Source organism: Ictalurus punctatus, chromosome 8 (assembly GCF_001660625.3).
Source record: "Ictalurus punctatus breed USDA103 chromosome 8, Coco_2.0, whole genome shotgun sequence".
NCBI lineage: Eukaryota > Metazoa > Chordata > Actinopteri > Siluriformes > Ictaluridae > Ictalurus > Ictalurus punctatus.
In genome coordinates, this window is record NC_030423.2 from 6,176,263 (window position 1) to 6,192,500 (window position 16,238).

The 16,238-nt window shown below is 38.5% G+C and overlaps 1 protein-coding gene across 5 annotated transcripts in view; it reads left to right on the forward strand.

The window, feature by feature from the left end:
* Positions 1 to 10,483, forward strand: part of bcorl1 (BCL6 corepressor-like 1) — a 43,248-nt gene extending 32,765 nt beyond the window's left edge. For 4 of the 5 annotated variants that reach the window (XM_017474131.3, XM_017474130.3, XM_017474132.3 and 1 more), the window contains exons 6-12: positions 132 to 343; positions 584 to 847; positions 2,533 to 2,699; positions 3,788 to 3,933; positions 8,078 to 8,155; positions 8,385 to 8,553; positions 8,639 to 10,483. In XM_017474131.3, the coding sequence (XP_017329620.2) occupies positions 132 to 343; positions 584 to 847; positions 2,533 to 2,699; positions 3,788 to 3,933; positions 8,078 to 8,155; positions 8,385 to 8,553; positions 8,639 to 8,957 (1,355 nt within the window). In that variant the 3' untranslated portion in view covers positions 8,958 to 10,483. The remainder of the gene's footprint in view (positions 1 to 131; positions 344 to 583; positions 848 to 2,532; positions 2,700 to 3,787; positions 3,934 to 8,077; positions 8,156 to 8,384; positions 8,554 to 8,638) is intronic. The other variant, XM_017474133.3, reaches the window with a different exon arrangement.
* The last annotated feature ends 5,755 nt before the right edge of the window (positions 10,484 to 16,238 follow it).

The following is a 16,238-nucleotide window of genomic DNA, read 5'->3' on the forward strand; positions in this document are numbered from 1 at the left end:
GGTGACATTTGTAGTTGAAATTTAAAATGTGGTAAGTTTCACATAATTACTTTAGCCAGAGATAACCAGATACCTCGTCATTAAGCACATCCTGTACTACAAATGAATAGGAAGGCTGACTCATAGGACAGTCCTTGTTTTTACAGATGTGGACCCTCCTCTTAGTGCCACTTTGCCATCTGAAGATTCAAATCCTGACCTCAGCCCCAGGAAGTCCCTGAACACCCGCTCAGGGACCATCCGACTTCATGAGAGTCCATCCACCCAGGAATTTAACGACAAACCTCCAGGAAAGAGAAAGTTCAAAAGCAAGCACTTGTGTGATACTGAGGAACAGAAAAAGGTTGGCTCAATAAATGTCTACTCTTGATAAATCATGTCTGATTTATAACAGATGACATCTTTTGATAAGTCTTTAATGGAGAAAGGTGGATTGTTACTTGGTCTTTCAGTGCCCTCTGCTGACAAATGGAAATCCTACCAAAAGCCATTAGTTGCTCTTTCTCAGGAGCTGGACCTTTACCATCCTTTTAATTTTATGTCCTTCTTGTAGCTGTCTCCTTACCTGATATCTACATTACAGCTCAAGATCAAACGAGGTCTTACGGGGAAGCGCTCCTCATCCCTCTCCGCAGATGAGGAAAGCCCTAAGGCCAAAAAACCTTCCACTCCTTTCTCTGCCTCAAAGGAATCATCATCTCCTGTTCCTAAGAAGAAAGGGCCTGGAAAAGCCGGGATCCCCGAATCTACACCAAGCCGTCCTGTACCTCCAGAGGTTCGCCGATTGATTGTGAACAAAAATGCGGGGGAGACTTTGTTACAAAGAGCTGCTAGGCTGGGATACCAGGTATAGTACTTTTTTCATATACTTCCATGGCAAATACACGTACAAGGAACAGAAAATACCTGTAAGTTACCTGTATCTGCTAGTGTTGTTTTACAGTGCTTCTACCAGACAGGGCATATGGTATCAAATCTGTGATCTCAAATTTTGCTGTTATCTCCATTACTAAGTTGTCCATATCATAACTAGTATTAAGATTTATTAGTATTTAAAAGCAGTACAAAGAGATACGTTTTTACCATGTCAACTTCATTGTTGTTGTTGTTGTTGTTGTTGTTGTTTTTAAATATATGCTCATTTTGAAATTGATGCCTGCAACACATTCCAAAAAAGTTGGGATGGGTTGGAACGCTTGTAACCTTTTGATTCCTCACGTGGTGCTGCATTTAAAAAAATGGCATGGAAATACTTTGACAAACCATTATTAATAAACAGCGTTTGTCACAGCATAAACAAATCAAGCTCCTGTGAAGTGGACTGATGCAACCTTTCAGATTTTTTATGGAAATATTTTTTTATTATTTGTGTTCTTCAGGCCAATGGCAAAAATGACCAGATGGTTACTAACATAAAGTTCAAAAGTCAGGTTCAGGGTAGGAAGGGGTGGTGGTGTATGCTGTGGAAGAACTACATGGTGTATGGTGTAGAAGAACTCAAACGGCCTGTACACAGCCCTGACCTCAACCCCCAGGCCTTCTTGACCAAACGTCAGTTCCCAACCTCACTAATGCTCATTTGGATGAATGGGCACAAATTCCAACAGCCACTTTACAAAATCTAGTGGAAAGCCTTCTCAGAAGAGTGGAGGCTGTTATAGGAGCAAAGTGAGGACCAACTCTATATTAATGCCCATGGTTTGGAAATTAGATGAGATGTTCAACAAGCACATATGGGTGTGATGGTCTGCTGTCTACATACTTTTGGCAATATAGTGTATATGCACATTTTTGAGCAACATCTGCTGCCTTCTAGGCACTGTTATTTTCAATGACATCCACATTTATTTCAACATGCCACACGTGTGCTTCATGTGTTATGCACAGAATATGAAGGAGTGAAGCACAAAATATGAAAAGGTGGGCCTTGCATGGATGTGCAGCAAAAGACTTGTATAAGTGAAGTTTGGCAAAAAAATGATTCTTTAAACCTGGTTGAATTGGTGTCAGTTATTAAGTGTTGTTAAAAACAAAGGTGATGTAACAGTCGGAAACATGGTCCTGTCCCAACTTTTATGGAACATGTTGCAGGCATAAAATTTGGAACTAGTGTATATTTACAAAAAAAATCAATCAGATTAATAATTTAAAACATCAAATATCACGTTTTCACTGTTTTAAATTTAATACATGTCAAAAACAATTGACTAATAACTGCTTTCTGCTTTATTACCATTTCACGTACTGTCCCCGCCCTTTTGGAATTGAGGGTCATGATACTTCACAGAAGTAGTATCTGATAACAATTGTTTTTAATACTTGGAAGGATAACTTTTTGTTAGAAAGTAACTCTCAGCAATCATCAATAGTACTGTCTAATGGCCCTCACATAGAGTAACACATTAGTTAGGTAACCACACCATGTGCCTTGCAGTGCCATAGGCAAGATATTTTAATGTCTGATAAGTGAATGGAACGTGCATGGAGGTTTTTGCTTAAGCTGTTATGTGTTTTCCCCTTTCTTGCATAAAGGACGTGGTGCTGTATTGCTTGGAGAAGGATGTGAGAGAGGTGAACCGCCGGGACAATGCTGGCTACACAGCACTGCATGAGGCCTGCGCTCGTGGTTGGACGCACATTGTGCAGGTGCTGCTGAAACATGGTGCCGATGTCAATTGTAGTGCACAAGATGGGACACGGTGAGCAGAAGATACACACCACCAGCAGTGAGCTAGTCTAATGCATTTTGAATTTTATAGGCCTACTTATATTGTACTTTACAGGTCTACTTCTGATGTCTCCTAAAGGCCCATTCACACTGGGTGCATTGTATGTAGACGTGTAGCATCATGTGACATATTGTGTCAAGACTCCATTTTTTTATTTTGAAAATCACTTCAATGCACGCCAGCCATGTTATCGTTGTGTTGGTGGCACGTCAAATTCCAGCTCATGCCACATTTTTAGGTAAACGGTTTGGTAGTTACTAGCAGATTGCTATGGACAAAAAAGCATAGAAGATGATGAATAAATAGAGATCAAACCATTATTAATGGACACTGTTGCTGCATCCTCAAATCGAGCTCATCTGAATCGGACTGAATCACATATAATGTGGTCTGATGAGTCAACTTTTCAGATTGTTTATGGAAAATGATAGACGTTATGTTCTCCTATATAAAGGCCAAAGTGTATCTCATATTATAGCTCAAATTGTTGTACAGGATTAATTAAGAGAATATAAAGACACGTAGGAAATCTGCTCAATACTCATATTGAGTACTGAGCAGGTCTCCTACCTGTTTTTATATTCTCTTATTTAATCCTGTACAACAATTTGAGTTATAAAATGAGAGACATTTTACCGACACTAGTGAAGTAATGAGCAACAGGCGAGTGTAAGTAATTAGTAAACGGGAGAGGTTGGTCTGTTTGGCTGAGAGGGGGCATTATTCAGTGAGGGTTTCCGGTAGCTCTCAGATTTGACTTATTCCATCAATTATTAAACATTATTCAGTTAATCTGGCTGTCGAAGCAAAAAAATGCAAATGTAAATTTGCTTAGTCATAACTGATAATCAAATGTTGGAGTTAAAATTTAAGTGTCCTGTTGCTCTTTCTGCTGCCAGTAGCTCATATAGAAACTCAGCTGAAACACGCCCAGTGTGAATGGACTTGAGACTTAATACAGTGTTTGTACGAATCCGATGTGAATCCAGAATAAATGGTCTGGATTTTATGTATGTAGTGTACACATGTTAACTTGATGATGCTGTGAATCCTTGCAGCCCCATTCATGATGCAGTCGCGGCTGATAGCCTAGCGGCAGTGTGGATGCTGTTAAACCATGGTGCAGATCCAACACTGGCCACCTACTCTGGCCAAACTGCTGTTAAATTGGCCCAAAGTCCCAGCATGAAAACCTTCCTCAAAGGTAATATGGTTTTTTGTACCTGAATCACCCAAAAGCTGACAGCAGTTCTTCTTAAAGTGACTTACTGTCCACTTTATTAGGAACAACTGTCCATGTGCACGTTCATGCAGTTATCTAATCAACCAATCATGTGACATCAGTACAGTGCAAAAAATCATGCAGATACAATTCACAAGCTTTGGGTAAAGTTCACGTCAAACACCAGAATGAAAGAACGTGTAATTTTTGTGACTTTGATTGTGGCATGGATATTCATACCAAATGGGCTGGTTTTATTTCCTTGGATTTCTGCAGAAATCAGTCTATAGCATTTACAGACAATAGTGCAAAAAAACAAAAAACATTGAGTGAGCCACAATTCTGTGGGTGGAAATAGCTTGATGATAAGAGAGGTCAGAGGAAGATGGCCAGATTAGTTTGAGAACAGGAATTTGAGGCTATCGTGGGCACAAAACTGGACAGTTGAAAACTGGAAAAAGTGATTTTTTTGTTGTTGTTGTTGTTGATTTTTTTTCTCTAATCTTCAACTGTCCAGTTTGGGTGAGTCTCTGTTCTTGTTCTTTGCTGACAGGAATGGAACCTGATGTGGTCTTCTGCTGTTGTAACCCATCCACCTCAAATTTTTATATTTTGTGCATGCTGAGATGCTTTTCTGCTCATCACAGTTGTAAAAAGTGATTATACGAGTTACTATGTCCTTCCTTGCAGCTCAAACCAATCTGGCCATTTTCCTCTGACCTTATCAACAAGGCGTTTCCACTGACAGAACTGTCGCTCACTCAAAGTTTTTTGTTTTTCACACCATTCTATGTAAACTAGAGAGAATCCCAGGAGGTCAGCAGTTTCTGAAATACTCGCACCAGCCCATCTGGCACCAACAACCATGCCATGGTTAAAGTCACAGCAATCACACTGTTTCTTCATTCTGATGTTTGATGTGAACATTAACTGAAGTTCTTGACCTGTATCTGCATTATTTTTTGCATTATGCTGCTACCACATGATTGGCTGATTAGATAACTGCATAAATGTGCAGGTGTACAGGTGTTCCTAATAAAGTGGACAGTGAGTGTACATTCTGAACACAGAGTATGGTATTTTCTTTGTCTCTGTTTATGTTTAAGTATAATTGGAGATGTATCCCATGCTTAATTCGTATTTAGAGATTTAATACGGGTATTGTGTACATTGGTATTCAAAACTCACAAGTAAATACAGACTTAAGCACTATTCAGAAGTTACGCAAGGGTCAGGGTTGAAGTTTGCCTAAAATAGAAACGTGTGTCAGTTAAGCGTGATTCTGACCTTGGAGTTAAGTGCATTTATCTCGTGAGATACAGGCTTTAGCATACAGTATTAAGTCCAATTCTGCAGTCTGACAGATGTACCCACAATTTGTCACACTGAAATTCATGTTTTGGGCTGTATATAAACTCAATATGAAATACACTGACATGTGTGATTAAAAGCCACACATTATGTTATTAAAACACATTATGATTTCATGAATTTAGTAACTCGTAGCTACATTAATTTGTCTGCACAATTAATTGTCAGTACACAGTATAATAAATAAAATGCTAAATAATAGGGTGTGCTGGATCATGTGCTATTTTTAAAAGCTTCCACATAATGAGCCATATGCCATGAAGCCATATTGTTAAATTAAACCAACTAGGACAGCTAGAAGTACAACTAGGTCTATTCATGCAGCAATTTATTGCCAATATAATAGACTCTGATATTTATTTCAATGCTTGCCATCTTCTTATTCATAAGTCATCATATTATTCTGTTTTTTATTTTTCACTTTTAAATTGTCTCTTGGTTTTATGTATTGCATTACAGTAAAAATATATATTTCCTTCTACAGTCACATTTTCTTTTGCTTTTTTTTAAAGCAAGTGCTTGTGTTTAAAAGCGGTGGTCTAGATGCTATTGAAAATCTCAATTTCAGACACGTCTACTCAAGAAAATCTGGCAGTTTTGGAAGTGAACTATGTGTAGGTGATTTGCATAATTGGAATGGAGATTTAAACAGGTGCTTAACTTGTGTTTGAATACATGTAACTATCTCCGTGTAAATATTGATGTGACTTTTGGACTTCAGTCACCTCTACGAGTACATGCCCTTATGTAGATATAAATGAGTAGTAATGATGTTGCTACAGACCTACAAATTTTGTGTTCATTGTCTGGGGGAAAAAACAACATATTCAGAGTTAAATGTTCTTAGTGAGGATTTAATGCTGAAATTGCACAATATTGCCTTGAACGAGGAGAAGTCCAGCAGTTTGAAGTAACCACTAAACAATATCTCACAAAAGTGAGTACATCCCTCACATTTTTGTAAATATTTGATTATATCTTTTCATGTGACAACACTGAAGAAATGACACTTTGCTAAAATGTAAAGTAGCCAGTGTACAGCTTGTATGACACTGTAAATTTGCTGTCCCCTCAAAATAACTCAACACACAGCCATTAATGTCTAAACCGCTGGCAACAAAAGTGAGTACACCCCTAAGAGAAAATGTCCACATTGGGCCCAAAGTGTCAATATTTTGTGTGGCCACCATTATTTTCCAGCACTGCCTTAACTCTCTTGGGCATGGAGTTCACCAGAGCTTCACAGGTTGCCACTGCACTGGTGTCCTCTTCCACTCCTCCATGATGACATCACGGAGCTGGTGGATGTTAGAGACCTTGTGCTCCTCCACCTTCCATTTGAGGATGCCCCACAGATGGTTTAGTCCATGACCTTCACCCTCAGCTTCTTTAGCAAGGCAGGGGTCGTCTTGGAGGTGTGTTTGGGGCCGTTATGCTGGAATTCTGCCCTGAGGCCCAGACTCCGAAGGGAGGGGACACGCTCTGCTTCAGTATGTCACAGTACGTGTTGGCATTCATGGGTCCCTCAATGAACTGTAGCTCCCCAGTGCCGGCAGCACTCATGCAGCCCCAGACCATGACACTCCCACCATCATGCTTGACTGTAGGCAAGACTCACATGTCTTTGTACTCCTCACCTGGTTGCCGCCACACACGCTTGACACCATCTGAACCAAATAAGTTTATCTTGGTCTCATCAGACCACAGGATATGGTTCCAGTAATCCATGTCCTTAGTCTGCTTGTCTTCAGCAAACTGTTTGCGGGCTTTCTTGTGCATCATGTTTATAAGAGGCTTCCTTCTGCTGGGACGACAGCCATGCAGACCAATTTGATGCAGTGTGTGGCGTATGGTCTGAGCACTGACAGGCTGACCCCCCACCCCTTCAACCTTTAATATTTAGGGTATTCAAATAGGACCAGCCATAGCAATCTCAAGGCTATCCATGTGGGGCCATCTTCAGTAGCAGTGAGTGATTCACAAGTGAAGGAAGCTCCTACTAGATGTAGAGTGTCTGGATGGGCCAGACAGGTCATAGGGAGTCAGGATCAGGCAGCGGCATCCTATCAGGCAGCAGTAGTAACATATATAGCTTGACAGATATAGATAGAGAGAGAGACAGAGGTATAGGATCAAGTGATATTTTATAAGCTGAATAATGAGGGTTGAAGCCATATTTCTAAATTAAACCAGTGATTAGAACTATACATGCAGGAATATATTGGCAGTGTAGCCTATTAGACTCCTAAAAGATGTTTATTTGAATGCTTGCTTTATTTTCATTTGATTTTCATTGTATTGGTCTTTTTTCTTTTAAATTGTCCCTGGGTTTTATGCTATACCATATTACATTTTACAGCAAATATAAGTGCTGTTTGCTTCTCAAGTCTGTATGATCTAAACCTGATCATGTTTGGTTACTGATCAGAAGGTTGTAGGTTCAAATACCAGCATCACTGGTCTGCCACTGCCATGTTCAAAATCAACTTAAGCAGGTGTTTAGTGCTTAACTTCCCAGTGTAAATATTGGCATGAATTGTGGACTTAAGTCTTTGTGTTATGTCGCCAACTCTTAATACATTAAGAGTTTGTAGCATTTGTAGCTTTTTTGCACATTTTACCAAACAATTAATTATCAGGCTTTTGTAAATAATGCAAACTGAAGTGTCCCTATATTACTTAATAATTTCTTTAAGGGGCTGGACAATCAGAAGTTATATTTAACTTTACCCTGTACATATCTCTTTTCTCTCAGAGTACTTCACTGACCTAGAAGGACGCCCTGACCAGGATCCAAGTCTGCAGTGGGATTTTTACAGCAGCTCTGTGTTTGGTAGGAAACTTCATAAATGCATAATTCAGAATTTCCATTCATTTGGTGGAAGCTCAGTTTATTAATTAATCTCATTTCTATGGTCAAGTAAGGACAATTGGGACTCAAGAATGAATTTGCTTGTCTGGAACAGTTTTTACTGAATTCAATGTCCAATAGGGGGAGCATTTGCACATTCTACTCTTGGGAATGTCTTGTCATTCTGTTTATATCTGTGAATCGTTTTTAGAGACCGATCAGGAGGCCTGCTGGGACTTCCTGCTGTCTCAACCTGAAGAGGAAGACAAGGAAGAATTGAGAGAGCAGGGAAAGGAAAAGGACATGGACTGCCTTTTGTTTGAGTTCTCCTCTGAACCTTTATTACCCTGCTACCATGTTCAAGTATCTCTAACACAGGGGTGAGTAACCACAGCACCTGATTTTAACACTGTTACACATGCATATTATACCTTTTATATTAAGCCTATATCTCTGCACTTATAGGTTTTGCAACTGGTTTCTGCTGTTGGATGTGTTGAAGCGCCTGAAGGTCTCAGCTCGCATCTTCCGTGCAAGATACCCTCAGTTTGAAGTAGTGAGCCTCACAAGGGCGGAGCTTTGGAGGCAGGTGAATGTTAGCCAGACGTGCATTTCTCCAGATGAGCTGCGACCCATTGCTAAGGAGGACAATGAAGAAACAGTCGAGCTGGTGCGCTGCGTACCGGAGCTACAGGGACTGCTAGGTTCATCCATTCAGCTGCTCCAAGAGGATGACAATGATGATGAGAGTTCAGAGGTCAGAGGTAGCCTCTGCAACCGATAGCGATGTCCTGAGTTGTGTGAGTAGCTGTACACAGGCATTTGCACCTCCTTATTTACTGGTAGATGCACTGCTCCTAAAACCAGCACTTTGTATGTACTCTATCCGCCAAAAATGGCTCATCAAAAACGGATGAGATCCTCACAGAACACACCGTTCTCCCAGACTACCTTCCTTTACAGCAGCAGAAGGGGCCTTGTTAGACTGACTTATCTTGGAATCACTCACAGGAGCAGGGAGGACTCTAGCAAAGCGGACAAAGTCAATTTCTGTTCCCAACCTGTAGGTATTTTTCACTGTTCAGTAACTTCTCTCAAATCTTTTTATATGTATAAACCTATAAGAATATGTAAATATATATGTATATATTGACATCAGGGTGAGCCCAGTTTGGTTGTAATTTATCAATGATATGTTTTAATGTTTGTTTATTCCTGGGGTTATGTGAATAGTTTTGAAAAGGTGCCCAAGGCATTTTTCTTTTTGTTTTATCTTGGTGAACTAAGAGGTTTATGGCCAGCTCATTGTGGCAGGAAGGACTCTGGGACAGATGGTTCCTCTGTAAACCAGTGAGTCTCTCTTGCTCTCTGTTTCTGTTTCTCTCTGTGAGGACCCCTAACCCAGAACATATGTCGATCAGTCCTGCCCTCCTTTACCTCACTGTACTTCGGCTCACGTTGCCACCACAGCTCTGCTTCCAACACCTCAACTAGATGCATTAATCTTGGTTGGTTTCTTTGCAGTGTAGCAGGCAAAGTATTGTTCTTTCATATTTATAAACCCAGTTAATTCTAATTTTCAAGGCAAGATATAGACTTATCCATGAATGAGTTTTATTTTATGTTTACAAAACCTAAAGAGATTGTTGGATATCAAGGTATGAAGGCCCTTGTGTAAGCAAGATGAAAAAGCAAACCTGTGGAATGCTTTTTTTTTTATTTTGAGATATTTCTAGGGACTTTGTTTTGGATGTTGGTCACAGTTCAAGGTCATGAGGAGAGGAGGCCTCTCTTACTTAGCTTGTTTTCCCCAGTGTACCTGGTTCCAGCAAGCATTGTGGTGCATGGTGTGTTTTATTTACATGGTTTGACTGTTTGTGTTTAATTTAATAGTCATTAATATATTTGACTTTTTGTGTATCAGACAAATGATATATGAAAGTTGCTTTGTATGGTTGGTGCTTTATTTGAAATGTACAATTAATGATCCCTTTACCCTACGGATGTTGTGTTCTCCTTCACTCCAAACAGTGTTTTAACAAGCAAAAGTACAGTTTTATTGTACTGGTGCTAAAATAGATTTTGTGTTGACAATCATTGACCTTTTTTTGAACTGAAACCAATAAATACTATTTAACTGAAGAGTGAGAAATGTAAAGAGAGAGTTTAGTTTCATTACCAATGGAGGTCCACCAAGCTGTGAGAGAGTACTTGATTTTGAAGGTTTATTGTCTGTGTGATGCGCAAAGGGGATGTGTTTATCTGATTCCTTTTTAAAAGAAATTGACCAGAATAAAGCATGATTGTCAAGTTTTGCTTGTAATTTTCAGTGCAATTTACCAGTATTGCTCAATTCTGAGGTCTTATGGTTGTACATAAAAGAATCTTTTATGGGAGGGGGGATCATTTGTACAACAGAAAATACCAAGCAGCCTATGTCCCTTGACATGTATACTTACATGCCACTATAAACAAAAAACATATGATTGAAACAAAAAAAAAAATCATCTTTGTCACTGATTAAAGTTTACATTTGCAGTGCATTTGAAAATGAATTTCAATATGGAAAGGATTCTCTCTACTGAGCAGTATTAGTTTCATTCCACAAGACAGCAATTTTGACTCACAATGATGTATTTTCTTCCTTCGAGTTGAACAGGTGATTTATAGAAATAGCTGAAAGTGAGCAGTTGACCAAGATAGAACGTTAACTTGGCATAAGTTGAGTCTATAGGTTGAATCTCAAATATTGGCCTATTGGATAGAGTGAATATTAGATCCAGAAGCCATTATTTAATTTCTAATGTACAATTCTGTCAGGAGCAAAGAGACACTTGTGATTCAGTCATGGACTCAGTTATTGAGAAACTGCCACTGTGCCTCCAACCCTCTTGCAGCAAAGAGACACAGTCTGAGTACAGAGGTCAGTCACATTAGGCTGTTCAGAGGGGTGAGAGTTCATTGCATGGCTCATATCTGCAGTATTCTCCAAAAGCATTGCCACCTTTCATAAAAACCAATTGTAATTAAACAATTTCACACAATAATTAAAAATTGTTACACAAACAATTCATGAGCCAAAATAATTGACACTGCTAAAATATTTTAGGCTATATTTTTCTATTAATGCAAATGTTACCATTGTTGAAAACATAAAATATATTTCATTTGCCGTCCGAGGCAGGTGGTTGCTGGCCTGCACAGATCATACATACACACACACATATATATATATATATATATATATATATATATATATATATATATATATATATATATATATATATATATATATATATATACTGCATAAAAAATGTAAGCAGTAATGTAATCCAAGTATCGCAATATGAAAGTAATGTAATCTGATTATTTTTTTTATTACTTTAAGGTCACATATGTAAATAAAGTCAAGAGAAAAGCAATATGATAGAAAATATTAATACTTATTTTAGCGCTTATAAACATAAAACAAACAAATAAACACTAGGGTGAGCATATTCTGGTTTTCTAAAAAGAGCACACCTTTTTTATGGGGGGTGTCTTAACATTCAAAACAGTGTTACTATGAATGCAGACTTTTAATACACTGAAAAAGACACTATTAGCATCACATAAATAAAATTGGTTTCACTCTGCCCACGTTTTGCATTTTTTTCCTACATTCTTTTCCATCCAATAAAATAAAATATTAGATGCCATACCTCCATCATTTACACATTTGAATGGCTATGTAATATTAAGCAGTGTGATAACATGAAATTAAGAATGACTTTATATGGCCAAGGGCATTGTTTAGAATCAAGACAGCTTTGTTTGCTGCTATTATCCAGCGCATTCAGTGAGAGTAGGCTCATGGTTGAGAGGCAGGAATTTGGCCAATAGTTGCTGCAAGCTTTTTATACTCGACCAATTGGTGTGCGAGAAGGCGGGAATTAAAGAGAGGGGTTAAAGTAGTGCAAATATGCGCACACATGATGCAGTATTAGACCATAAACACATCTTAATGAAACGAAAGCCGAATCCCAGAAATTCTTTCAAATTTAGAAAATCCCGATCAGATGCTTTTTTAAGGTCTGAAAAAGAGGATGTATGGTCACCCTAACAAAACCATTTTAGAGAACAATTTGTGTTAATTTCTACCAAATTAACTTTGCACAAAATGTATTTGTGTATACACCAGGAGGTTGCTCATGTGAGCCACGACTGCAAGAGAGAACCAGAAATATAAAATTAGGCAGCTGTCTATATATTATGTCAAAAGATTAATTTATTTGGTTTTAAATGAAGATAATTGTAATTCTGATGGTATTCCTATTTTTAGAAAATGTCCCTGTAATCTGATTTAGTTTTTTGATGTAACTGTAATGGATTACAGTTACCAGTTTTTTGTATCCTGATTACGTGTATTCCATTACTCCCCAAGCCTGTGTGTGTGTGCGTGTGTGTGCGTGTGCGTGCGCGTGTGTGTGCGCGTGTGTGCGTGCGTGCGTGCACAGTGGGGGAAACAAGTATTGAACGTATCAACATTTTTTTCAGTAAATATATTTCCAATGACGCTATTCACATGAAATTTTCACCAGACATGACAGAACTCCAAGATGTACAACACTCCTGACCTAAAAGCACAAGAAAAATCTTAGAAATAACCCACATGAAATTTTGGGATTCTGTGTTGTGGAGTGATGAAACAAAACTGGAACTTTTCGACACGATGGATCAGCGGTATGTCTGGAGGAAGAAGAATGAAGAAAGAACACTCTGTCCACAGTCAAGCATGGTGAAGGTTTGGTGATGCTCTGGGGCTGCTTTGCATCCTCTGGCACTGGAAACCTGCAGTGTGTGGAAGGCAAGATGGATTCATTGAAGTATCAGGAAATCCTATGAGAAAACATCATGCCGTCTGTGAGGAAGCTGAAGCTTGGACGTCATTGGACTTTCCAATAGGACAATGATGCCAAGCATACCTCAAATTCCACCAAGGCTTGGTTGCAGAAGAAGTCCTGGAAGATTCTACAGGGGCATCACAGTCACCTCACTTGAACCCCATAGAAAATCTCTGGTGGGATTTGAAGAAGGCAGTTGCAGCACGCAAACCCAACAATATTACTGAACTGGAGGCCATTGCTCATGGGGAATAGGCTGAGATTCCTCAGGAACACTGCCAGAAGCTGGTGTCTGGCTAGAAATCTCATTTGCAGCAGGTCATAACAGCAAAAGGGTGCTTTACTAAGTACTGAAAATGCTTGCCATGAAAGGGTTGAATAATTTTGAAACTGGAGAAGTCATGACCCATTTTAAAATTTCATGGCAGAGGCAGTCAGGTTTTCACTTAATATCTGTTAATATTTAGCAGATACATGGCATCATGGACTCTAACAAAATGTCCAGGTCCTCTGGCAAAAAAACAGCACCATATTTAACCATGGGCATGAGGTACTTTTCCATATGGCTACGTCTCTGTGTGTGCCAAAGCCACTTCTGGTGTTTATTACCAAAAAGCTATATATTGGTTTCATCTGACCATTGAACCCGATCCCATTTGAAGTTCCAGTAGTGTCTGGCAAACTGAAGATGCTTGAGTTTGTTTTGGATGAGAGTAGAGGTTTTTTTCTTCAAACCCTTCCAAACAACTTGTGGTTATGTAGGTGACTTCAGATTGTAGTTTTGGAGACTTTCTGACCCCAAGACGCAAATAACTTCTGCAGTTCTCCAGCTGTGATCCTTGGAGATTTTTTGGCCACTCGAACCATCCTCTTCACAGTGTGTTGAGACAATATAGACACACGTTCAATTCCAGGTTGATTTATAACATTTCCAGTCGACTGGAACTTCTTAATTATTGCCCTGATGGTGGAAATATGCATTTTCAATGCTTGTGCTTTATTTTTATAGCCACTTCCCATTTTGTTAAGTTCACTGCTATATTCTTTGGTCTTACCCATTGTTATGAATGACTCAGGAAATTTGGCCTATGTTACCTCATATTTATACCTCTGGGAAACAGGTCATGGTTGAACAATTTCCTGTTCCTAGGGTGTTCACCTGGGTGACCAGGTGTACTAAAAATGTAAAATATCAGTAGGAATATACTTCAAATATATCTTTCTCATATTAATTCATAGGGGTGCCAATAATTGTTGCCATACATATGTTTAACAAAGGTTGTTTTTTTTGGTAGACCTGTGTAGTGTTTGCAATTGTTTGATATCCATGAGAGCAGAGTATTTTTGTTAATACAGAGTATTTTATAAGAAAAGGCCAAAAGTTTTTTTTAACAAGAGATCAAAAGGTTAAACAATAAAGAACATCTTTCACAGCATTCTTTGTGCATACAAGCAAACATCTCATCCTCTATGAAACAGTGCCTATTAATAAACTTGATACACTCTATCAAATATCTTAATTATAATCATCACAATTTAATAGTCACAGTTTAATTAATAATAATCGTCACAATTTAAATTAACAAAATAAATAAATAAATAAATAAATAAATAAATAAAAACAGATCAGTCACATGGAAAAAGTAAGTACACCCCTACATGTATCACACCTTCAAATCCATAAAATTTGAATCAGGTATTCAAGATTGGGTGCCAGTGATTAGATCCTGCTTAGGGAGTGCAGGTGGAACCTGTCTTATTTAACCCCCTCTCATATATAGTGTCTGGTGTTCCCTTTGCTATTGAGGTATGTGATCATCATGCCAAGATCTAAAGAGTTCTGTAAGGCCTTCAGAAAAAAGGTTGTGGATGCCTATGAGCCTATGAGGAAGGGATTTAAAAATATCTCCAAATTATTTGAAATACATCATTCCACTGTAATGAAAAAATCTACAAATGGCACGCATTTTAAATGATTCAGGCCAAGAGCAGACCATCTGATATAAAAAGAAGTCTCCAAGAACCCGAAAATTTCATCACAGGTTCTGCTAGTAAGTCTTGCAACTGTTGGAGTCAAAGTGCATGCTTCTACAATCAGAAAGAGACTGCTATTGACCTGCAAGGGTGGCGTGCCAAGAAAAAGCCTTTACAAGACTACAGTTTGCCAATGAGCATATAGGCAAACACCAGGCCTTTTGGAATAATGTTCTCTGGACAGACGAATCAAAGATATAGTTGTTTGGCCACAGTAATAGCAGACATGTTTGGTGCAGACCAAGGACAACTTTTTGGGAGAAGCACCTCATACCAACTGTCAAGCACGGTGGTGGAAATGTTATGTTTTGGGGTTGCTTCGCTGCCTCAGGAACTAGACAGTTCCTGTTTGTTGACTCAACTATGAATGCTGCATCATATCAAAGAGTGCTTGAAGATAATGTGAGGGCGTCTGTCCGAAAATCGTTGTTGAACTGAAAGTGGATGTTTCAACAGAATAATCCTAAGCACAGGGGGTGGTGTACATGCAAGAAACCCCTCACACATCTTGCAACCGAAAGAATATTACATGGAAGAGTGGTCAAAAATTCCAGCAAGCCTGGTGGACAATTATGCAAAACGCCTACAAAAAGTTATTTCTGCTAAAGGGGGCAATGCCCACCTTCTGAGGCCAAGGGTGTACTTACTTTTTCCACAGAATAATATCACATCTATTGTTTTTTATCTGTTGAATAAATGATTGAAAAGGCTAATTTTCCTTGTGGTTTTCACATATATCAGCTTCATTAATAGGTACTGTTTCAAAGATGATCAAATGTTTGCTTGTCAAAAAAGCCAACAATTTCTGTGGGCTGTACTTATTTTTTCACATGACTGTTTATATATATATATATATATATATATATATATATATATATATATATATATATATATATATATATATATATATTGCTAGTTTTCATGAAGGGTGCAAATAATGCTAGAGGGCACTGTACATGAAAGTTTTGCAGGTGCAAAGATTTAAAGATTTGAGATGCCGTTGTAACACTGACATGGCCTGGAGACTTGGAAATTGTCAAATACCACATTGCCACACAGCTTACACAGGCTATTGCTTTGCTATGTTTATTTAACACCTAAGGAGATTTAAAAAATAGTTTTGTAGATCTAATAGGTAAACAGAAACT